A 23,307-nucleotide genomic window follows, 5' to 3' on the forward strand; every position below is an offset into this window, starting at 1 on the left:
ATGCGATTGGTCAAAAGACCAATTAGTGGGGAAAAAAATCAGAATTGGGCTGCCTGTCTAAACATAAAAATGATGCTATTACACAAGACTGTTCAACGGGAGCTTTAAACCAATGTAAGGCCAATTAAAAATTGGTTGTGGTTCTTTTATTTTATGTACTGATTAAATATAGGTTAAGCACCACCTTTCCATGTAACACAATTCATGAAAATAATGTTCTGTTGCAAAAAGATTAGAGAATGTCAATCAAAAGATATTGAAATGATCAAACTAGTTTGTTCAGTTTTCTCTATTGGCTACATCTGCTAGTTAATTGATTGTCTTGTGGAAGTAGGCCCATGGTAGGTTTTTCTAGTCTGCAACATGTGGTGGAAGTGTTGCCTTACAGGAAGTAAAATAAACAGAACAGTGTTGAGAAATCTCCAACAGGCATGGGGCTGAGTTACATGCTTCTGATCTTCTCTGGCTTGTGCTCAATTGGTAAGATCGTATTTTAATAGGATGAAATTGTCTGTGTTTAGTAGAAGTTGCATGTCATGTTTGTGAAGCCAGTTTATCTAGGTTTTCTTAGGATTGAGGATTTGTCAATTTATGTCCACAATTTAACAATTCTGATTACTTTACCATAACCACACAATGTCTGTAATTACAAAAATGTTGACTAATTAATTGTCTTTTGATCAGTAGCGGTGCATGACTGTTAATGATTATTCTTGTGAAATAATGCAACTGTATCCTGTTAGCGTTAGGCCCTTATGGCCTGGTTTCAGTTTCTTTGTGGGGAGTCAGATTTCTCTGCTCATGTTGGTTGACTTTATCGGTATGAGAAATATTGTCACTTGCCTTTGGCTACAGTTCTGACGGTCAGTTATAGCACAGTCTTGTGTAAGCTGACCTAATTCTGTGTTTTTATAGGAAGTGTACAGGCCTGTAGACATCCTAAAACCTAAAGTAGCAAACATTTTAGTGAATTTGTTGAATGAGCTTTTTTGTTTCCAGTCAGTTGCCAAAGGTTAGTGCCTGGCGCTCCATGTAAGATCAACACAAATGACAAGGGGGTCCTAAAAGCGCTGCTTCATGGGACCTATTCATTTAACAATCAGACCAATGATGCTTTCTCTTCAAGCCATCTGCAATTGAAAAAGCCGATAGACGGGTATGGAGGACTGACATCTTATACTGAAGTAGTCGTGTATATCGAATGTGTTCAATATGGTGTTGAAATAAGGTTGAAAGCTATGTTGAATTGAAGTTCATGCCTCACTGGTACAGTCCAACTATATTGTGAACCATACCATTTGGAATTGTTTCCCAACATCACATTTATGTTGTAGCCTTGGACAAACACCCCTCATTCAACTCATTGAGGGATTTGCTGATAAGTTGAATCAGGTGTGCTTGTCCAGGGCTACAATACAAATGTGTGCTGTTGGGGGAAACACTCGTATATTGTATGGCTCACAATATAGTTCAGGGCTTCCCAACCCTCTTCCTGGAGATCTACCATCCTGTGGGTTTTCAGTCCAACCCTAATTTAACACACCTGATTCTACTAATTAGCTGCTCAACCAGACCTTAACTAGCTGAATCAGATATGCTAAATTAGGGTTGACTGAACCTACAGGACAGTAGATCTCTGGGAAGAGGGTTGGGGCAGCCCTGATATAGTTGGACTACACCAGTGAGGCGCAAACTTCAGTTCAATGTAGCTTTCTGTTACAGATTGTAAAGGTACTCAAATACATTTTGGAAGTAGACCTCTCACGGACCGTGTGCCACAAAAACGGACACAGAGACCCAGACCTGGCCAACTGCAAGTTCCAACCAGATGGTTTGTTGCAGCAGGTATTGTATGTTTTTAGTTTAGAAATAAGTAGTGAATTGAAATATGATACATTATGTTGAAGTTTGTGTGTGTGTGTATAGCAACTGGGTGAAGATCAGCACTAATTTTGGCTGGCAAGTGGATCATAGCTGAAAGTAATGACATTGTTGGAGTGATTCATTATAATAGTGCATTTTTGTCTTTCAGACCTTCCACTGTGACTTTGAGGTTTGGTCTATACCTTGGCTCCACTTCATGAAGACTACCTATTTTTCGTGCAGCCCATCTGACCAACCTTCAACTTCTCCATGAAACCCAATCCATTCAATGTTCTGAGGAAGTTCCTAAGCCGTTTCCCTCCAAACATGATCCCATAACTGAGCATTTTCATTTCTCTAAATAAAATTGAGCCTTAACGTATGGTTTAGCAATGGCAATTACTATATGTCTTCAGTACCAATATGCATGTTAGGCTAACTTACACAGCTACAACAACCTAACCTTGTAATCCTGGACTGCTTTATCCCTTGCAAATTATACAATGATCAATTATAAATAATCATGTTTTGGCCTGAGTTAGTCTGCACAGACTGATAAATTCTGATCAATAACATCTTAAATCCCAAACTGAATCATATCCGAAGGAAAGAATAGAAAATCTGTGCGGCCGTTCCGAGCACAATCTAAACTTCTAGAGATTCCATCTGAAGGCTTGCTCCACTGGGCCTTTTTACGGACAGGGATATCATTCCTCGTCAGCACCCTGTGACCTATACCCTTTGAAAAGCCTGGTCCGGTGTATGATACAGCCTCCATCATTCAAAGGCTCTTATGAAACCAGTGCAGCAGCGTCTGATCTTGAGCGAGTAGAGCCAGCAGCAGTGGAGGGGCCCCTCCCGCAGAGGGCAGCCCTGGTGCTCTCAGTAACCTTTTGAAGCAGCGCTCCGTGCACCCTCTTAATGAGGCCCTTGATCTGAGCTCCACTGGCTCTGAGGCAGGGGAGGGTTTCTGTGTGCTCATGTCTACTGTACATTTGAGGTGTACACTGACAGACTTCTGTCCAACTGGTTTCTCTCTTAAGACATGCAGTGGGTCAGTAGCAGGCTAATATTTTATGGTAGTATATAAACAAAGTAGAAATGTCATGTTTTTCATTATTAGGCAAACTGATTTAATTCAAAGGAAGGTCAGTTGAAGGCCGGCAGCATTCAACATTGAGCAAAAAATTGACATTCCGTTAAGCAGTTGTGCAATATATAAAATCAAGGGAAATGATTGATACTTATATCATTTTTCACCACATTTAGTATGATCAACTAGGTCTAGGATATCTAAATATACACAACAGAAGAAATCAGTTTAAAGTGGCACTCCTAAAATAATACAGATTCAGTGTTTTTTACATCTATTTCTACTGATAAAATTAAGTTTGAAGTACAAGAATAACATTTTCAGTTATATTTAGGGATGAGATGAGAGCTCAGTGCTGAATGGTTCACACAAGAAAAGTAACAGATTTGGCACCTCGTTTCAACAACACAAAACAGACCTGAAAAACAATGTACTTTATAACATGGGGATTTTTGCACAAACAATTTGGCCCAAGGAATGCTTGGTTAAAAAAAAAAAAAAAGCATTTGAGCTCCAAATGAAACACACGATCATACCTGTCGACAGAAGTTAAAGGGTTAATAGTTCATTCTGGGCTGATAAGATTAGAAAGGACGGATATGCATCCCAGTCAAATGTGCCTCAGTAGTGCAGCTACTTAATGAAGACTAGCCCATGTTTTCCTGAAGCTGGCGAAAAGCAATGCAAATGCAGCACATCAAGCATTAAGCCATTCTGATCAATTCCAATGTATCTGTTATTGGAAAACACTACTTTGGGAAAGACTAGGTAGGGAGGTGTTAGGTAGGCAGAGAGCAGTCTCACAGTGTGGAACATATTGCTGTCTGATGAAAACCGATTCTCCATTTTTTTTTTAAACATGTATTGAAAGCAGTAACTCCCCTCAATGTACTCTGAACATTTCACGACTCAGGACCAAGAACATATATTCAAAACAGCTTCTGAAGTTTCATAATAGTATGTTTGTTAATGGGAAAATATGGCAGTTTTTTCCATTTCCTGAAAAGTTCCTGTTTTGGAGATGAGTGGTTTTCATCAGAAAGCAACACTATGGGTTTTGTACGAGACAGCGGTTGTGCTCAGCTCCCAGCTCAAACCTTGCTGAGATCCAGCTTGCAGAGGTAAGGGGAGCGGAAAGAGCCTAGGTAGAGGTGGCCGTCGTGCTCGTGTGCCTCGCTGACGTAGGCTGCCACCATGCCGTGGGGGTCATGGAAGCTACGCATGCACGCCCCGCTCTCCTGGAGCTCTATCACCAGACTGTAGCGAGGCACAAACTTCATCAGCACGTCCTGACTGAAGAGCTGCAGGGAGAGGGGGGAGGGGTGATGAGAGATGGGGGGGGGTGAGTCTTATCACCAAAACCAGACTGAAGTAGAGATCACACAAAGAGACAGTCTAACAAAATGGTCTCATGGTCACAATGAATGAGGTATACTGTATGTATTCCTTCAATATTTAGGCAGATTTCCAGCTTGCAAGATCCCAAACCCTTGTATGCAAAAACACCCAAGAAACAGACCAACAGGAATGAATACCAGACTTACAGTCACAGTAAATAGGACATGTCAAATCTCCCTTTAGTCTTTTGGTGGATTAAAATGAAAGATATTATTTTACAACATATCATCTACCTTAAATATTAGCTTTTTTATCCAGGGCTTCTGGGACAGAAAGTCCAGCATGGAGAATCCAGGGTTGGGCCGCACCGCTGACATGGCCACCCAGTACCCTCCAGAGGAGCTGCGACGGATGTTGTCAGGGAAACCAGGAAGGTTGTCAACAAACGTGTCCATTCCTCCCTTATTTAGACCTGACACATGGACTCTGCACGGACACAGTCAGAAACAAAGTCGTGGGAATTCAGGAGATGAGGGAAAGAAAGTCCATTCTGTCATGCAGATTAAGGTTAAAATGGCTTGCCTCATGCTTATGGTATGTGTGACAGGTAACAGAGGTATTATGGGAAACAATTCAAAACATTTGACAAAACTCCTGTACGAGCAGTCTTCACAATACTTTGAAGTCTGTGTTATAGAAGAACAAGCCAACTTCAGATCTCTTAGCAGCAGCAGGGGATTTGACTCAGCAAACTGTCTGCATTGATAAAGCCAAAAGAAAATGCATTACTTATGACTATTATAAACCAGTTATGGGAGGGAGACAATCTACTTGCTGGGGAAACCTAAAATACCATAAAAAAAAAAATTTTTAAATTGTGCCCCGTTTTTCAAGGAATCACTTACTGATTTCCATTCTGCACAGTAAGCAAATAAAAAAAACTTCCCCTAACTGTCTGCATTACCATACGGGCTGAAATGAACAAACAATGAACACCTCCCTCCCACTCATTCCCCCTCACCTCCAAAATTAGTGGAAGGACAAGCCAATTTTGACTTTCTGCTCAGGCAGCTTAGTGAAGGGGCTCTGTTACCGAGGCAACAGTGAGCTTGCATCATTTATACATGTGAGTCTTGGGAGAACTGACTGTCCTCCCGGCAGGTTTAAAAAAGTTTGATATTACAAAGGCAACATATATTCATGAAATCTTGATAAGGGAGAGAGAAAATAATGAAAACCAGAGAAGAATTTAAAAAATCCTGTTGGAGCACTTGGAGCACGTTCAAAAAGCCGGCAACACAACAACCTAGCATCTGATGAAACATGAGATAACTAAAGAACGTTTCAATCCCCTTTGGGCAGCATTTCGTCACTCGGTGCAGTAGTTAAATAAGGTTGGTTGTGTTCCTCGGGAGGATCAAGTCTACAGTACCTGCGTATCCGAGCCATAGTGGTCTCAGCCACCAGCACAGACTCCTCATCAGGGAAAAGCTGGATCCCGTTGGCAAAACGAAGGTTCTCCATCAGCACTGTCACCTCCTTGGTCTCGGTGTCGTACTCCAACACGCTGGAAAACAGACAAAGGGTTACATACGGACAGCTTCGCTCAGACTTCAGGTTGTTGTCTTAATAAAGTGTTCAATTTCTTAAAAATGTAAGGTACCCGCATTATGTATCAACGCAAATGCTTTTAAGTAAGGGATATAGCTTTCATTCTAGAAAATTCATGATTAAAATATGACAAGGCCCTATATCAGGGGTCTCCAACAGGTCGATCGCGAGCTACCAGAAGCTCGCAGCCCACCTATGAGTAGCTAGCCAAACAATTCTGAAACACAATATCTGCCAATTCATTTACAGAAATACTTTCCCCAAAACCTTCTGAATTAAATGTTAACTGTAAAGTAAGCTTACCTGGCAGAAGTATATCATGAGTAAGTATATCATTTGTATTAGTTATTTGTAAACTTTGCCATGAAATGAGCAGCACAGAACCATCGCCAGACAGGCACATTCCTCTCTCGCTAGATGACAAATTAAAAAGGGCCAAATGCGCAATTAAAGGGGAATTACACTCCAAAATCCTTCCAGACATAAAATAAATTGCATCCTGATGTGATTTAAGCATTGACATGGACTCAGAAGATTCAATTTCATTGTTTCTCTACAAAATTATCATTTTGAGATTGAAAAACTAAAATGTCTAAAACCAAGAAAAATAAAACAGAATTTGGGAGATAAAACAATTACAGATTTTATTGGGCTTTATAGGGATTTTTTTTGTTGCTAATTAGCCATTATTTTACCAGGTATATTGTCAGAAAACAGTGCACTACTTTCTCTTGTACACTAAGGGCCTGGGAAGAGTTGCAGGGGAGAGGAGAAGAGAAGAATGTGCCTATTGAAAGCTAGAAAAAAATGAGTAGCTCACAACATGTTGAATTTTTTTTAAAGTAGCTCCCATGCTACAAAGGTTGGAGACCCCTGCCCTATAAATATCAATAGAAACTCTTGACAAAGTAGACAAGACCTTGCTATTAGAATGTGCTCAAGGATCTCCATATGTTCTGTGGTAACAGTTACCGTCCATCTGCTGTGGCCTCCATGATGAGATGAAGGTAGTCTCTGCGCTGCCACCTGCTGCTAGAGTCGGTGAAGTACACTTTCCTCCCATCCTGCGTTACATCCAGGTCGTTGACGAAGGAGAGCCTCCGGCCCCCAACCATCTGCCCAGCCGACACCAGGTTGGTCACCTCACCTTTGTAATGAGTCAAAGAAACACTAAAATGACTTGTATAATCCAGCACTTTTATTTTGAGGATAGTATATTGAACAAAATGGATTATACTGAGTAAAAGGTGAAATTGTTGGAAAATCTAAAACAAATATTTAATACCTTGCAAAAAACAAAACAGGTCTTTGTCACATTATTGATATTAAAATCGATCCTATAAGGAATAGAGAACTGTGATGCCATTGCTGTGTGTGCTGCTTACCTGTGACAGGGTTGACCTTGAACAGCCCCAGGTAGGCATCAGCTACAAACAGGGTGCCGTTAGGACCCACTCTGATACCCAGGGGTCGTCCACAGCTAGGCTCCTGTTCACGGGATCCATCTAAAACAAAGCACATAACACAGTGGACATGTGGAATGTAAAGTCATTTATTGGGAGCAATTATTTCAATCATTTTGAACAGGCTAATCTGATTAATACGAGCAAATACTTGGGTTAGAGCTTGAGTCTATTCTTGACATGTCTTTACAGTTTTGAGCCGACATGCTAGGCCTGTTGTGCATTAAGCCGTCCTTGTTGCGTAAGCATAAAAACAATCCATACAGGGCATGAGTGAAACGCACCTGCTAAGAGTTGCTTATGAATGAGATTTTGAAACTCCAGTCTTGAGCAATGGGAACTATTGGATCATTTGTCTAAATCATGTCATGTTGAGGGTAGAGACAACATCGTGTAATGAAAGCTTATGAAATCAGATGGACACAATGTGTGAGCAACCAGTTAGTCAAAGCCCCATACTCACTTACCACAGGGTGGCTTGCCAAGTCTGGCTATAACAGTGATGCTCTTGCCCTCAATCTTCACTATCTTCCCATCGGCCGTGCCAGTGTAAATCAAATCTATAGAGAGAGAGAGAGAGAGAGAGAGATAAACAATCAAAATGTGTATGTTGAAACTGGTCGAACGTAAAGGCATTATGTTGGACATCAGCATAGAACAACCGTTGCAGAGGTGAACTAGTAAAGCACAAGTCAAATCAGATGTGTCAATGTGTCATGCCAAATACCTGTCCGTCACTAAGACCACGGAGTATGTGGAGATTTGGAAACTTAAGCATCTGCTATTATTGGTCAACACAACCATCCAGACAGTATTACCCCAGCATTGCCCCTTCAGCTTTGAACTATCAGACTGCTGTTACTGTGGAATCACCCCAAATTACACAAGCCCACACAAACTGGGTGAAAGATATGAAAGACATTGTCATGTGGCGAGACTCCAGCTGGAATACTCTAGTCCCATACTGACCTCCAAAGTTAGCAATAGACTCTGGGCCAACAAGCTGGTCCTCAAACAGCCGCTGTGCCTCCCTCAGCTTAAAGTTAGGCTCGTAACAGCCAGACATAAGGGGCGGCTCACTGAGGCTGAAAAGACAAGAGGAAAGAAATGAGGAAAGAAAATCAAAAAGCGCCTCAGGGAAAATTGAAACCGCTTTGAAACTTTGAGTCGAGTGCCTCATCAATCTTTCTTCAATCAATAATTAAGCAATTACTGAAAAAGTAATGTTTGGCTAAGCATTTTGTCTTTGCATCAGAACATCTAGGCCTACATGATCAATTCTATTGATAAGGTTGACTGAAACCATTCTACATACTGACTATATACTACATAATATGTATGTTATACAAGTAGTATAGGCCTACTCATTCAGTGGAGTGAGATCTGTGAGAAAGACTAGTACATAATAGTTTCCACAAACCGATTTCCTGAAAGTTGAAAAGTAAGCAGAAATGTTGACTATGCAGACTGATTCTAAAGTATCTTGCTGTAAAGCTGATTAAACAGTCTTAAGCAGGAAGTACCAGTGACTCGCTCAATACGGAAGTGGTCAGATGACGCGGATGCTACGCTACAGGACTGTTTTGCTAGCACAGACTGGAATATGTTCCGGGATTCATCCAATGGCATTGAGGAATACACCACCTCAGTCATCGGCTTCATCAATAAGTGCATCAATGACGTCGTCCCCACAGTGACCGTACGTACATATCCCAACCAGAAGCCATGGATTACAGGCAACATCCGCATCGAGCTAAAGGCTAGAGCTGCCGCTTTCAAGGAGCGGGAGACTAATCCGGACGCTTATAAGAAATCCCGCTATGTCCTCAGACGGACCATCAAACAAGCAAAGCGTCGATACAGGATTAAGATTGAATCCTACTACACCGGCTCTGACGCTCGTCGGATGTGGCAGGGCTTGAAAACTATTACGGACTACAAAGGGAATCCCAGACGCGAGCTGCCCAGTGACGCGAGCCTACCAGATGAGCTAAATGCCTTTTATGCTCGCTTTGAGGCAAGCAACACTGAAGCATGCATGAGAGCACCAGCTGTTCTAGATGACTGTGATAACGCTCTCGGTAGCTGATGTGAGCAAGACCTTTAAACAGGTCAACATTGACAAAGGCGGGGCCACTCAAAGCGTGCGCGGACCAACTGGCAAGTGCCTTCACTGACATTTTCAACCTCTCCCTGACTGAGTCTGTAATACCGCCATGTTTCAAGCAGACCACCATAGTCCCTGTGCCCAAGGAAGAAGGTAACCTGCCTAAATGATTACCACCCCGTAGCACTCACGTCGGTAGCCATGAAGTGCTTTGAAAGGCTGGTCATGGCTCACATACACAGCATCCTCCCGGACACCCTAGACCCACTCCAATTTGTATACCGCCCCAACAGATCCACAGATTACGCAATCTCAATCACACTCCACACTGCCCTTTCTCACCTGGACAAAAGGAACACCTATGTGAGAATGCTGTTCATTGACTACAGCTCAGCGTTCAACACCATAGTGCCCACGAAGCGCATCACTAAGCTAAGGACCCTGGGGATTAAACACCTCCCTCTGCAACTGGATCCATAAAATTGTCAGAGACTCCAGTCACCCAAGTTATAGACTGTTTTCTCTGCTACCAGACGGCAAGCGGTACGGAGCGCCAAGTCTAGGACCAAAAGGCTCCTCAACAGCTTCTACCCCGAAGCCATTAGACTGCTGAACAATTCATAACAATCGCCACTGGACAATTTACATTGACACCACCTAATTGCTCCTGTAAGTCGCTCTGGATAACAGCGTCTGCTAAATGACTAAAATGTAAATGTCAACATTCCTTGAAGTCAATACATTTCTGAGACATTAGAGTGAACATGATTCTAAAGACCAGGAGAAAAAAAGAGAGAAGGATTTAAATTCTTGACAGCTCACCTAAGCAGCTCGGGGTGAATAGGAGACTCAAGCAGAAAAAAGACTACAAGCAATGGAAGGATCAGGCATCCTCCCAGGGTCACCAGGATCACACGGAATACCTTTCCACTATAGGTACTGGGAAAAACAAAACATAGATAAATTAAACTTTTTTATACAGCTGAGGAAATGTTACCTCTCTCAAATTCATAGACAGGGCACTATATATATATATTTGTAAGCTATACATTGTCGGTTTACGTTCTTGTTAGACAATGGCGTAGGCCTATAACCTTTACATTTGGGGTTATAAGTTATGATAGTTGTGTCCTCAGGCATAGGCCTAAGTTACATTCTTCAAGAAGCAATGGGTATATTGAACAGATTCCCAGATCCCAGACTGTAGCTTTAATATCAATTTGTTGTTGGGTGTTTGAAGAGATCCATAAACTCTGGTCAACAGTGGATAATACAGTACTCAAAACATACACACAGAATGCACATGTATCTATTTTCAGAGAGAAAGCATCTATGAAAAACCTGAATAGGCCTTACTATCAATAGCCTACACTAAGTGCATGCTGGTCAATGCTCTCTCCACTTATTACTGACTGTTTGGTTCATACCATGCATGCATAATGCAAAGTAATTGTATATTCAGTCCATCCACTTTTACCTTTAGTCAGTGAGTGTAAAACTGACCTAGATATGGATTGTTTACCTCTACATCTGCCATCAGCTTGGAAGCGCAAATGAGAATCATGCAGTCCGATACACAGTGGTTGATTGTGCATCGTTGCGTGATGCAATACTACAGTAGCAAGGAAAGCAGTATCTGATGTTAATATCAATACTGAGGAAGATAGCTTACCTGGTTCCCTTGTATTGGGGTTCCTGTAATTCGTCTGTGATGATCTGTGGTCTGTTCAGTCTCCTGAACCGCAGTCCCTCTGGCTCATTCATATTGAAATGAGACTTCTTCTACTATGACTCTATTATCCAAGAATGATGTTTAAAGTAAGAAGCTCGCTACATGAGTAGGTTGATAATTTGATTGGTTGTAAAGACAGACAAATACAGAATATTGTAGTGATATCTACAGTATACGACGAGCTTTCTTAGTGGACACCTTTTTCGCAATACGCATTTTTTTCTTCTACGTCAGGCGACAGCTGCTGTCTCTAGATCATGGATGTTTAACGCCACCTTCTGTTGTGGAGTGTGCATTACAGACCATTTTGAGACGTCATATTGCAGGAGATAAATAAAATAAAATAAAATGTTATTTGTCACATGCGCCGAATACAATAGCTGTAGACCTTACAGTGAATTGCTTACTTACAAGCCCTTAACCAACAATGCAGTTTTAAGAAAATAGCAACAAAAAAAAAGTAAGAGATAAGAAAAACAAATAATTAAAGAGCAGCAGTAAATAACAATAGCAGGGCTATATACAGCGGGTACCGGTACAGATTCAATGTGTCAATCTGCGGGGGCACTGGTGTGCTGGTAATTGAGGTAATGAAGTACATGTAGGTAGAGTTATTAAAGTGGCTATGTAATAACAGAGTAGCAGCAGCATGGGGGGGGGGGGGGGGGGGGGGGTGCAAATAGTCTGGGTAGCCATTTGATTAGCTGTTCAGGAGTCTTATGGCTTGTGGGTAGAAGCTGTTTAGAAGCCTCTTGGAATTAGACTTGGCGTGCCGGTGCCGCTTGCCGTGCGGTAGCAGAGAGCGCAGTCTATGACAAGGGTGGCTGGAGTCTTTGACAATTTTTAGGGTCTTCCTATGACACCGCCTGGTATAGAGGTCCTGGATGGCAGGAAGCTTGACCCCGGTGATGTACTGGGCTGTACGCACTACCCTCTGTAGTGCCTTGCGGTCGGAGGCCGAGCTGTTGCCATACGAGGCAGTGATGCAACCCGTCAGGACGCTCTCGATGGTGCAGCTGTAAAACCTTTTGAGGATCTGAGGACCCATGGCAACATATGGTTTGAGTCCATTCCATTTGCTCCATTCAATCCATTATTATGTGCCATCCTCCCCTCAGCAGCCTCCACTGGTATGCATAGACTGTTTCGAACTCTGATATAAGGTGTTTTTCTCAAGATTGCCGCGATGTGACTTGCATCACACTTGTCAGTACACTCGTAACAACCTAAGCATTACGAAACTTCTATTAGATCCAATAAGCATTCACCTATCAAAATAGCAGTTCATTTTTTTCTTGACTAAATTCAACACTATCTCATTGCCCCTGCCCTGTGGTGATACTGATGATTTGTTCCCCGACACGACCACTAGATGAAGCTGTAGGCCTACTCCAGGGGAGAAAGTAAGGAGGTAATTTCTGGTACTGCATCCCTGCAAAATAAAAATAAAAACGTAAAAAATCTTGCCAACTGACAGTCGCCAAATGTCATTAGGTCTGCACTTTCTGGTGTTTTGTGTAAAAGATGTCTGTTTCCATTCATCACTGTTTGGAGGCTGGTAATATGTTGTGAGTGGATGAACATGAGCGGGTAGCCTAGTAAAGGAGCCCTTTGAAGTGATTGTTTGACAATCAGATGGAAACTGGTTGTGTTTATTCAACAGTAAAAGGTAATACTTTTTAAAAGTTAAATGACAAATCTTTACGACTAGGCCCACAGAGATCCTATTGAATTAATAGGGATTCTATACGTAATTCTATGATTAGGTACATCAAAAATGTTGGTGCATGAGTTCCCATAATGGGAAGAAATTACATCTACTTTCACCCCTGGCCTACTCCATCTAGCTACAATGGTAGAAACATAAACAAACATTTCAGTTGAAATGTAACTATTGATTCTTGAAGAATATAAATTATAAACGCCTCATGAGCTTTGTTCAACTGTCGTACCCCATCAGAAACCAAAATACACTTTTTTTTACTCCTATGTTTATACACAAAGTAAATGCAAACACTGTATAGCCTCAAAACATGGTTAAAACTATCATATTGATATTATGGATGGTCACTCCTTGCATCCATAGCTCTGTCTATGAATTTAAGAGTGATAACATTTCTCCATCTTTTTTTGCCAAAACAGTGAACACTTTGTTGTTGTTTCAAATGCGGATTGCTCCTTTAAGCAACTGTGATGTCACAATGCACATACTCCTGGGGTGACTCTGGTCACGTTCTCTTGCTCAGACTTTGCATGCGTCAACCAATGGTTGTGTGCCATGTCATCGACTGTGTCATTGACTGACAGGTTACTATTAACATTTGATGTGATTAGCTGATATGTAAAATATCTATCCAGGTGTTGTAAGATCTGGCACGTGTCAGCAACACCTGGGCAGAGGAATGTGCCCATTATTTGCTGTTGCAGAGCAGTTTAAACTGCCATTAGGGGAAGTATTAAATTTACATTACATTTAAGTCATTTAGCAGACGCTCTTATCCAGAGCGACTTACAAAATGGTGCATTCACCTTATGATATCCAGTGGAACAACCACTTTACAATAGTCCATCTAAATCTTTTAAGGGGGGGGTTAGAAGGATTACTTTATCCTATCCTAGGTATTCCTTAAAGAGGTGGGGTTTCAGGTGTCTCCGGAAGGTGGTGATTGACTCCGCTGTCCTGGCGTCGTGAGGGAGCTTGTTCCACCATTGGGGTGCCAGAGCAGCGAACAGTTTTGACTGGGCTGAGCGGGAACTGTGCTTCCTCAGAGGTAGGGGGGCCAGCAGGCCAGTGGTGGATGAACGCAGTGCCCTTGTTTGGGTGTAGGGCCTGATCAGAGCCTGAAGGTATGGAGGTGCCGTTCCCTTCACAGCTCCGTAGGCAATCACCATGGTCTTGTAGCGGATGCGAGCTTCAACTGGAAGCCAGTGGAGAGAGCGGAGGAGCGGGGTGACGTGAGAGAACTTGGGAAGGTTGAACACCAGACGGGCTGCGGCGTTCTGGATGAGTTGTAGGGGTTTAATGGCACAGGCAGGGAGCCCAGCCAACAGCGAGTTGCAGTAATCCAGACGGGAGATGACAAGTGCCTGGATTAGGACCTGCGCCGCTTCCTGTGTGAGGCAGGGTCGTACTCTGCGAATGTTGTAGAGCATGAACCTACAGGATCGGGTCACCGCCTTGATGTTAGTGGAGAACGACAGGGTGTTGTCCAGGATCACGCCAAGGTTCTTAGCACTCTGGGAGGAGGACACAAGGGAGTTGTCAACCGTGATGGCGAGATCATGGAACGGGCAGTCCTTCCCTGGGAGGAAGAGCAGCTCCGTCTTGCTGAGGTTCAGCTTGAGCTGGTGATCCGTCATCCACATCCAAGTAGCAGTCTGACTGGTCCTCCACCCTGGAGTTCTACAGTAGGTGGAGATCTTTGGCTTCACTGATTGAGTCTGCTCAGAGCACCCTGAAACTAGTGATGCTAGAGGTACGCTGCTCTACAGGAACTCTCTCCTGCAGGGTGACCACCTCTTCGCACCTGGGGAAGACGGCAAAGGACCAGGAGAAGTCTCTGCTCTGACAGGGGTTCCCTCAGAGCATTTTAAATTGCCAGTAGGGAAAGCAGCAACCTGACCAGTCCTCCACCCTGGATTTCCTCTTCCAGGCAGAGACCTTCAGCTTTGACTCTGAGATAGCCTCGCAGAACGAGAACTTTGAGTCTCTTTGTCATGGCCAAGGTCTCCACCTCAGCCACCTCAAGCAGTCTCCTCTATGACGAGCTCAGCCGCCTCAAGCCGAGTCTCCTCCATGACGGGCTGGTTGATCAAGGGGGAGGCCACTGTTGCTGTCTGCTCCATGTAAATGCAGGGCAGAATCTGCTCAGAGCACCCAGAAATTAATGACTGTGCAGATCTGTCCCGGTTCATTTGCAAATGAAGTTAAATGACCTTGTTTCAGACTCTTTTTATACTGTTTCAATTGACGTCACGATAGCATAATGACTTAATAACCTTTTCCCCCCTTTTTTTAGGGTGTAGATCAGCTTTAATATTGCAAATAGATTGTGGCTTCCATCAATGTAATTGTCTGCATCATTTCCTATCCCCCATATACACTACTGTTCAAAAGTTTGGGGTCACTTAGAAATGTCCTTGTTTTCCATGAAAACATACATGAAATTAGTTGCAAAATGAATAGGAAATATAGTCAAGACGTTGACAAGGTTATAAATAATGATTCAAACTTTGCTTTCGTCAAAGAATCCTCCATTTGCAGCAATTACAGCCTTGCAGTCCTTTGGCATTCTAGTTGTCAATTTGTTGAGGTAATCTGAAGAGATTTGACCCCATGCTTCCTGAAGCACATCCCACAAGTTGGATTGGCTTAATGGGCACTTCTTACCATACGGTCAAGCTGCTCCCACAATCGCTCAATAGGGTTGAGATCCGGTGACTGCGCTGCCCACTCCATTATAGACAGAATACCAGCTGACTGCTTCTTTCCTAAATAGTTATTTCATAGTTTGGAGCTGTGCTTTGGGTCATTGTCCTGTTGTAGGAGGAAACTGGCTCCAATTAAGCGCCGTCCACAGGGTATGGCATGGCGTTGCAAAATGGAGTGATAGCCTTCCTTCTTCAAGATCCATTTTACCCTGTACAAATCTCCCACTTTACCACCACCAAAGCACCCCCAGACCATCACATTGCCTCCACCATGCTTGACAGATGGCGTCAAGCACTCCTCCAGCATCTTTACATTTTTTCTGCGTCTCACAAATGTTCTTCTTTGTGATCCGAACACCTCAAACATAGATTCGTCTGTCCATAACACTTTTATCCAATCTTCCTCTGTCCAGTGTCTGTGTTCTTTTACCAATCTTAATCTTTTATTTTTATTGGCCAGTCTGAGATCTTTCTTTGCAACTCTGCCTAGAAGGCCAGCATCCCGGAGTCGCCTCTTCACTGTTGATGTTGAGACTGGTGTTTTGCGGGTACTATTTAATGGAACTGCCAGTTGAGGACTTGTGAGGCGTCTGTTTCTCAAACTAGACACTCTAATGTACTTGTCCTCTTGCTCAGTTGTGCACTGGGGCCTCCCACTCCTCTTTCTATTCTGGTTAGAGCCAGTTTGAGCTGTTCTGTGAAGGGAGTAGTACACAGCGTTGTACGAGATCTTCAGTTTCTTGACAATTTCTCACATGGAATAGCCATCATGTCTCAGAACAAGAATAGACTGATGAGTTTCAGAAGAAAGTTCTTTGTTTCTAGCCATTTTGAGCCTGTAATCAAACCCACAAATGCTGATGCTCCAAATACTCAACTAGTCTAAAGAAGGCCAGTTTTATTGCTTCTTTAATCAGAACAACAGTTTTCAGCTAACATTTTTGTGCTAACATAATTGCAAAAGTGTTTACTAATGATCAATTAGCCTTTTAAAATTATAAACTTGGATTAGCTAACACAACGTGCCATTGGAACACAGGAGTGATGGTTGCTGATAATGGGCCTCTGTACGCCTATGTAGATATTCCATAAAAAATCATCAATTTCCAGCTACAATAGTCATTTACAACATTAACAATATCTACACTGTATTCTGATCAATTTGATGTTATTTAATGGACCAAAATGTTTACTTTTCTTTCAAAAACAAGGACATTTCTAAGTGACCCCAAACTTTTGAACGGTAGTGCATATTTTTTTGTAAATATATAAAATATATACAGTGCATTCGGAAAGTATTCAGACCCCCTGACTTTTTCCAAGTTTTGTTACATTACAGCCTTATTCTAAAATGGATAAATACTTTTCTTTTTTAAATCATCAATCTACACACAATACCCCATAATGACAAAACGAAAACAGGTTGTTAGAAATACCTTATTTACATAAGTATTCAAACTGAACAATCGGGGGAGAAGGTCCTTCGTTAGGGACGTGATGAAGAACCCGATGATCACTCTGACAGAGCTCTGGACTTCCTCTGTGGAGATGGGAGAACCTTCCAGAACGACAACCATCTTTGCAGCACTCCACCAATCAAGCTTTTATGGTAGAGTGGCCAGGCGGAAGTCAATCCTTAATAAAAGGCACATGACAGCCCACTTGGAGTTTGCCAAAAGGCACCTAAAGAACTCTCAGACCATGAAAAACAAGATTCTCTGGTCTGATGAAACCAAGATTGAACTCTTTGGCCTGAATGCCAAGCGTCACGTCAATTTGTAAGTCGCTCTGGATAAGAGCGTCTGCTAAATGACTTAAATGTAAATGTAAATGTAAATGTAAATGGAGGAAACCTGGGACCATCCCTATGGTCAGTGGTGTAAAGTACTTAAGTAAAAATACTTCAAAGTACTACATAAGTAGATTTTTGGGGTATCTGTACTTTACTATTTATATTTTTGACAACTTTTACTTCACTACATTCCTAAAGAAAATACTTTACTTTTTACTCCATACATTTTCCCTGACACCCAAAAGTACTCTTTACATTTTGAATGCTAAGCAGGACAGGAAAAGGGTCCAATTCACACACTTATCAAGAGAACATCCCTGGTCATCCCTTCTCACTAAACACAAATACTTAGTTTGTAAATTATGTCTGAGTGTTGGAGTGTGCCCCTTGCTAACTGTAAAAAAAGAAGAGGTGCCTCTGGTTTGCTTAACAAGGAATTTGAAATGATTTATACTTTTACTTTTGATATTTAAGTATATTTTACCAATTACATTTACTTTTGATACTTAAGTATATTTAAAATCAAATATTTTTAGGCTTTTACTCAAGTAATATTTTATTGGGCGACTTTCACTTTTACTTGAGTAATTTTCTATCAAGATAACTTTACTTTTACTCAGGTATGACAATTGCGTACTTTTTCCACCACTGCCTACGGTGAAGCATGGTGGTGGCCGCATCATGCTGTGGGGATGTTTTTCAGAGGCAGGGACTGGGAGACTAGTCAGGATCGAGGGAAAGATGAACGGAGCAAAGTACAGAGAGATCCTTGATGAAAACCTGCTCCAGAGCGCTCAGGACCTCAGACTGGGACGAAGGTTCACCTTCCGACAGGACAAAGACCCTACACACACAGCCAAGACAACGTAGGAGTGGCTTCGGGACAAGTGTCTGAATGTCCTTGAAAGGCCCAGACAGAGCCCGGACTTGAACCCGATCAAACATCTCTGGAGAGACCTGAAAATAGCTGTGCAGCGATGCTCCCCATCCAACCTGTCAGAGCTTGAGAGGAACTTCAGAGAAGAATGGGAGAAACTCACCAAATACAGGTGTGCCAAGCTTGTGGCGTCCTACCCAAGAAGACCTGAGGCTGTAAACGCTGCCAAAGGTGCTTCATTAAAGTACTGAGTAAAGGGTCTGAATAATTATGTAAATGTGATATTTCTCTTTTTATTTTGAATACATTTGCAAACATTTCTAGAAAGTGGTTTTGGCCTTGTCATTATGGGGTATTGTGTGTAGATTGAAGAGGGGGGGAAAAAACGATTTAATCAATTTTAGAATAAGGCTGTCACGTAACAAAATGTGGAAAAGGTCAAGGGGTCTGAATACTTTCCGAATGCACTGAAAATATTTTTATACACGTTCCTTTATTATTTTCCCCTAACCCTACCACCCCTCCCCTAATTGGAGTAAACTAATGGACAACACTTAGGCTTCTACTTCCAGCTATACATACTATATAAATATTTTGTTCGTTTTTTCCCCTTTAGCTACCCTCAACCCCTCCCATCGATCTCTGAACACCATCCAGTTTTGATTTCTATTTGCCATTCAACTCTGCTCTGGTGTTTCACAAAAGTTCTGAACCTTTCTATTCTCATAGTTTGTATAGATTGTACAATAAAGATAAACATTTTTGCTTATAGAGTATTATAATTATATTATTGGTCAATTTACTATGACTTTTCAGATCACCCAGCAGTGCTATTTGCAGAGTTAACTCCAGGTAAACGTTGCAATTCTTCAGCCATTCCTGAACCTGCGACCAAAAATATATAACATTCTATTGGTTGCAAGAATTTTGTATAATCATTTAAATTGAAAAACTCACAACATTAGTTAAGCCTACATTAAAGGACACCTTTTCTTTGGTTCAACTGAACAGCAACGTAGGTAACGAATAAACACACACACACACATATATATATATATATATAACTTGATTCTAAGTAGATTTATTTAATTCCGATTTACAGGGACAAAACACAAGGCAAACACCTCTTGTTACCTGAGTTGTAAAGTGAGCAAATGTATTGCAATATACTGTAAAATACTCATGCTGCAACATTACTGGTGCATGTGGGTTGAAATATGGACATGCTACATACATATAATAACATAGTAGTACTTATCAATAGACTAGGCCCAGGTTACCTGAGAGACATGATGATAGCAACAGTGATGCAAATTTCAACCCATCCTAATATAACATCAGGGGGAATCCATGGAAGGACCATGGACGTACAGTAGAAGGCTTGCATTGTCATTTATGCAGCTTGTGTAATAGCTAGATATTCTATAATTATAATTACTACATGGATTTGCAACATTCATAGCATTTTTTGCTAAGCAGCTCCAGCTAGGCAGGTGTGTTGGTATTGTGCCATTATTCATACATTATTACAGTACTTGTGAGTCTCCAACAGTCACTTCCACTATTTGTTCTTGAACTTCAATACACTTGTGTTCCTTCAAATTTCTCATACAGGAGAAGCTCTTCCTGCATTTGGAGCAGTTGTATGGTTTTTCCCCAGTGTGCACTTGCTGGTGAGCCTTGAGATTGTTAGCTTGGCTGAAAGTCTTCCCACACAAAATGCAGAGAAATGGTTTCTCCCCAGTGTGCACGCGTTTGTGGCGAACAAGGTTCTGTGCAAAACTGAAGCTCTTCCCACACAGGTCACAGGTATGTGGCCTCTCTCCAGTGTGAGTGCGTAGGTGAAGATTGAGGAAATGCTGTTTGGCGAAGTGCTTCTCACACATGGTGCAGCTGAATGGTTTCCCCTCAGTGTGAATGAGCCGGTGAGCGTTATAGTAACTCAGGGAACTGTACCCTTGTTCACATATATCACAGGTAAACGTCTTCTTGCCTGTGTGGACCCGACGATGAGTTTTGAGATTGGAAGCGGTATGGAAATTCTTTCCGCATTCTTCACAAGAGTGCGTTTTTTTCTCTGTGTGTGTCACCTGGTGCCTTTTCAGATAGTTTGCAGACCGGTAGCATTTTCCACACTCTAAGCAGTCATAGGGTTTGTCCCCACTGTGGATCTTCTGGTGGATCATCAGCGAACTCTTTTGGTTGAAGCTCTTTCCACATACGTCACATACAAACGTTTTCTCACCTGTGTGAATGCGCTGGTGAACTTTGAGATGACTAGCTTGAGTGAAACTCTTCTGGCATATGTCACAGGTGAATGCTTTAACACCAGAGTGAGTCTGCTGGTGTCTGCGGAGGTTAGGCGCTAAACTAAAACATTTGCCACAGATCTCACAGCTAAATGCTTTCTCACCAGTGTGAACTACGTGGTGGGTATTAAGGGCACTTTTCAGGCTGAAGCCTTTTCCGCATTGGTCACACATGTAGGGCTTCTCTCCGGTGTGGGTCCTTCGGTGAGCCTTGAGGCCACTTCTCTGGCTGAATCTATTGCCACATATGTCACAGCTGAAAGGTCGCTCTCCTTTGTGTACAGTCAGCACGTGTACATTTAAACTTCGTCTAGCTGTAAAAGACTTCCCACACGTTGTACACTTAAATGGTCTTTCTCCTGTGTGTACACCCTGGTGTACTATCATATCTCTCTGCCTGGCAAAAACCTTCCCACACTGAGAGCACTTGAATCTCTTCTCTCCTCTGTGTACAGTTATTCTGTGAGCTTTGAGGCTACATTTTGCAGGGAAAGCCTTAGCACACAAAGTACATCTTAATACCTTCTCTTTCTCTCCTTTGAAAACCACCTGGTGTTCTTTAAGCTGGCTCTGGGTGCCAAATATCTTCCCGCAGTATGTGCACTTGAATCGCTTCTCCCTTTTGTGGACTATAACGTGGTGTACTTTGAGACTGCACTTTGCTGTAAAGCCCTTCCCACACTGCGTACACTTAAATGGCCTCTCACCCGTGTGGACAACCTGGTGGGCTTTCAGGTTACTTAGTTTACTAAAAGCCTTCCCACACTGTACACAGCTTAAACATTTGTCTCCTTTGACAGATTTCTGGCCCTTTGTGCGTCTCGCCACACGCAGTCTCATTTGACGTACTGTGGGAGCCGCCATCTTAGCATCATTGGATATGCCTGTGGGCGCAGCAGGCTCTAAGTCTTGGTCATCTTGGGCCTTTGCTGGTGAGAGTGGTGTAGTAATCTCCTCCTCCAAGTTGTGTTCAATAGTAGCATCCTCCCCAGCCTCTGTCCTGGATTCTCCATCTGGGCAGTAGATATTCAATATTAATTCATTTCAACTTTCTAAGTTGTGAATATAAGATGTAATGCAGTCAGTTGTCCACATTCAGACCATTCTGAACGTATTGAAAGGCGACTTCATAACTACTTACCTGTGTCCTCACGTGTGTGTCCTGTCTGGGCGTCCTGTTGCAGGGTACCCTCCTTCAACGTGATCCATTCAGCACATTCCTCCTCCGTCTCTGAAGACTAGATGTGAAATAATAAATCAGTGGAAAGTATAGCAACTCATTTGCATCCTATTCATTTTCAAGATATTGGGGACCAGTGATATGGATATATGGGAGCTTACCATGCCACTGTTGACTTCAGACAAGCGCACAATTTTAGTCAGGTCTTTTCCTTGGGTCTTCCTGTCCTCTGCACCCACCTCTCCAAGCCCTCTAGTCGTCCTCAGGTCCCCATCCCTCAACTGGAGATTCTCCTTCAGAACCTGATTATCTCTCTGACACACAGACACTTGCAGACGCAGAGAAGCTGTATCCTCATCTATGAGACTAATGATTTTTTGCATGGCCTCTTTGCACAATCTCTTCATGGTGGCAGACAGCTGTACATGGAGAAGACACAAACATATGACACTGACTCTTTTCTTAACTTCTGAGCTAGCTAGTCTCAATGCCAATTTTCTGACCCAAGACATTTGACATAATAATGTCAAACAAACAATTCAGGTTAGCTACCCATACAATGTAACCTATGTAACACACACGTCCGTGCCAACACAATGCAGGCTGGTTAGCTAGGCAAATGTAAACTCTGCTTGTGACCAACTTACCTCAGTCCCAGGGCCAGTGCTCTGCCTCTGTGACTCGGTGTAAACGTTTTGACTCGTGCACTCGTCCAACAATTTACTTATTTCCACCACGGCTGCATTTACTAAAAGCCTCATGACGGTGGCCAGTTGATCCTTTAAACGTGACATTTTCCCTGAGATTTAAAAGCCTACATTTAGACAAATATAACGTTATGATTACGCAGTAGATGCTGTCACATTTTAGTTCACTAGCTAACTATTTCATTCAACAAGATGACATCGGCATCTCGTCAACAACAATAAAAAAGTACTTCCGGGTCTTCTTCTTCTTCGATGAGGTTAACGGTGGTTGAATTCCAATGTATTGCACAACCGCCACCTACTAGACTGGAGTACAACTCCCTTATACTTTTGTTAAAAAAATATATAAAAAATATAAATACCCTACCATCTAACACTACAATCACAAAACAAATGTTAAAAAATCTATAAAATAAAAATAACACCACCCTACTCCACTATTTAAATATATTTAGTCCTATCTCATGCCAACCTGAAATAGATAGGACATCACCACTTAACACACCCTGTAACTCTTCTGATGTCAAGTCTCGCACACCCAAATACTTCTCTGCAGCTGCCACCACAACCTCAATTTTCTGCGACATACATTCCAACCCTGCATTAAAGTTGAAAACCATTGCTATAAATGCTAAAAATCTAATTTTCCTGAAACATACCGTTGAGGTCGGAAGTTTACATACACTTAGGTTGGAGTCATTAAAACTCATTTTTCAACCACTCCACAAAATTCATGTTAACAAACTATAGGTTAGGACATCTACTTTGTGCATAACACAAGTCATTTTTCCAACAATTGTTTAC

At 42.2% G+C, this 23,307-nt stretch overlaps 3 protein-coding genes across 3 annotated transcripts; 1 reads left to right on the forward strand and 2 right to left on the reverse strand.

The window, feature by feature from the left end:
- Positions 1–239: 239 nt before the first annotated feature.
- On the forward strand, positions 240–2,245 carry LOC106608651 (cystatin-F-like). The gene is given in 5 exon segments (XM_082975359.1): positions 240–480; positions 1,000–1,110; positions 1,113–1,156; positions 1,723–1,845; positions 2,033–2,245. Coding segments are annotated over 5 exon segments (432 nt in total). The 5' UTR covers positions 240–431; the 3' UTR covers positions 2,138–2,245.
- Positions 2,246–2,970: 725 nt separating this feature from the next.
- On the reverse strand, positions 2,971–11,417 carry LOC100195226 (adipocyte plasma membrane associated protein). Its single transcript, NM_001140255.1, is given in 9 exon segments — positions 2,971–4,257; positions 4,588–4,780; positions 5,727–5,861; positions 6,878–7,052; positions 7,291–7,410; positions 7,836–7,928; positions 8,338–8,453; positions 10,298–10,414; positions 11,148–11,417. Coding segments are annotated over 9 exon segments (1,251 nt in total). The 5' UTR covers positions 11,240–11,417; the 3' UTR covers positions 2,971–4,047.
- Positions 11,418–19,356: 7,939 nt separating this feature from the next.
- Positions 19,357–22,748, reverse strand: LOC106605977 (uncharacterized). Its single transcript, XM_014202008.3, has 4 exons — positions 22,444–22,748; positions 21,958–22,215; positions 21,758–21,854; positions 19,357–21,629 (listed from the first exon to the last, which is right to left on the reverse strand). The coding sequence occupies exons 1-4, from the start codon at positions 22,588–22,590 to the stop codon at positions 19,834–19,836; spliced, it is 2,298 nt and encodes a 765-aa protein (XP_014057483.1). The 5' UTR covers positions 22,591–22,748; the 3' UTR covers positions 19,357–19,833.
- Positions 22,749–23,307: the final 559 nt, after the last annotated feature.

Source organism: Salmo salar, chromosome 01 (genome assembly GCF_965601325.2).
Source record: "Salmo salar chromosome 01, fSalSal1, whole genome shotgun sequence".
NCBI classification, from domain to species: domain Eukaryota; kingdom Metazoa; phylum Chordata; class Actinopteri; order Salmoniformes; family Salmonidae; genus Salmo; species Salmo salar.

Coding starts and splice junctions, on each gene's coding strand:
- LOC106605977 (XM_014202008.3), bottom strand. CDS start 22,590: ATGTCACGTTTAAAGGATCAACTGGCCACCGTCATGAGGCTTTTAGTA. Junction 22,216..22,443: donor GCACTGGCCCTGGGACTGAG/GTAAGTTGGTCA, acceptor CTCCATGTACAG/CTGTCTGCCACCATGAAGAG. Junction 21,630..21,757: donor ACACACACGTGAGGACACAG/GTAAGTAGTTAT, acceptor TCTACTGCCCAG/ATGGAGAATCCAGGACAGAG.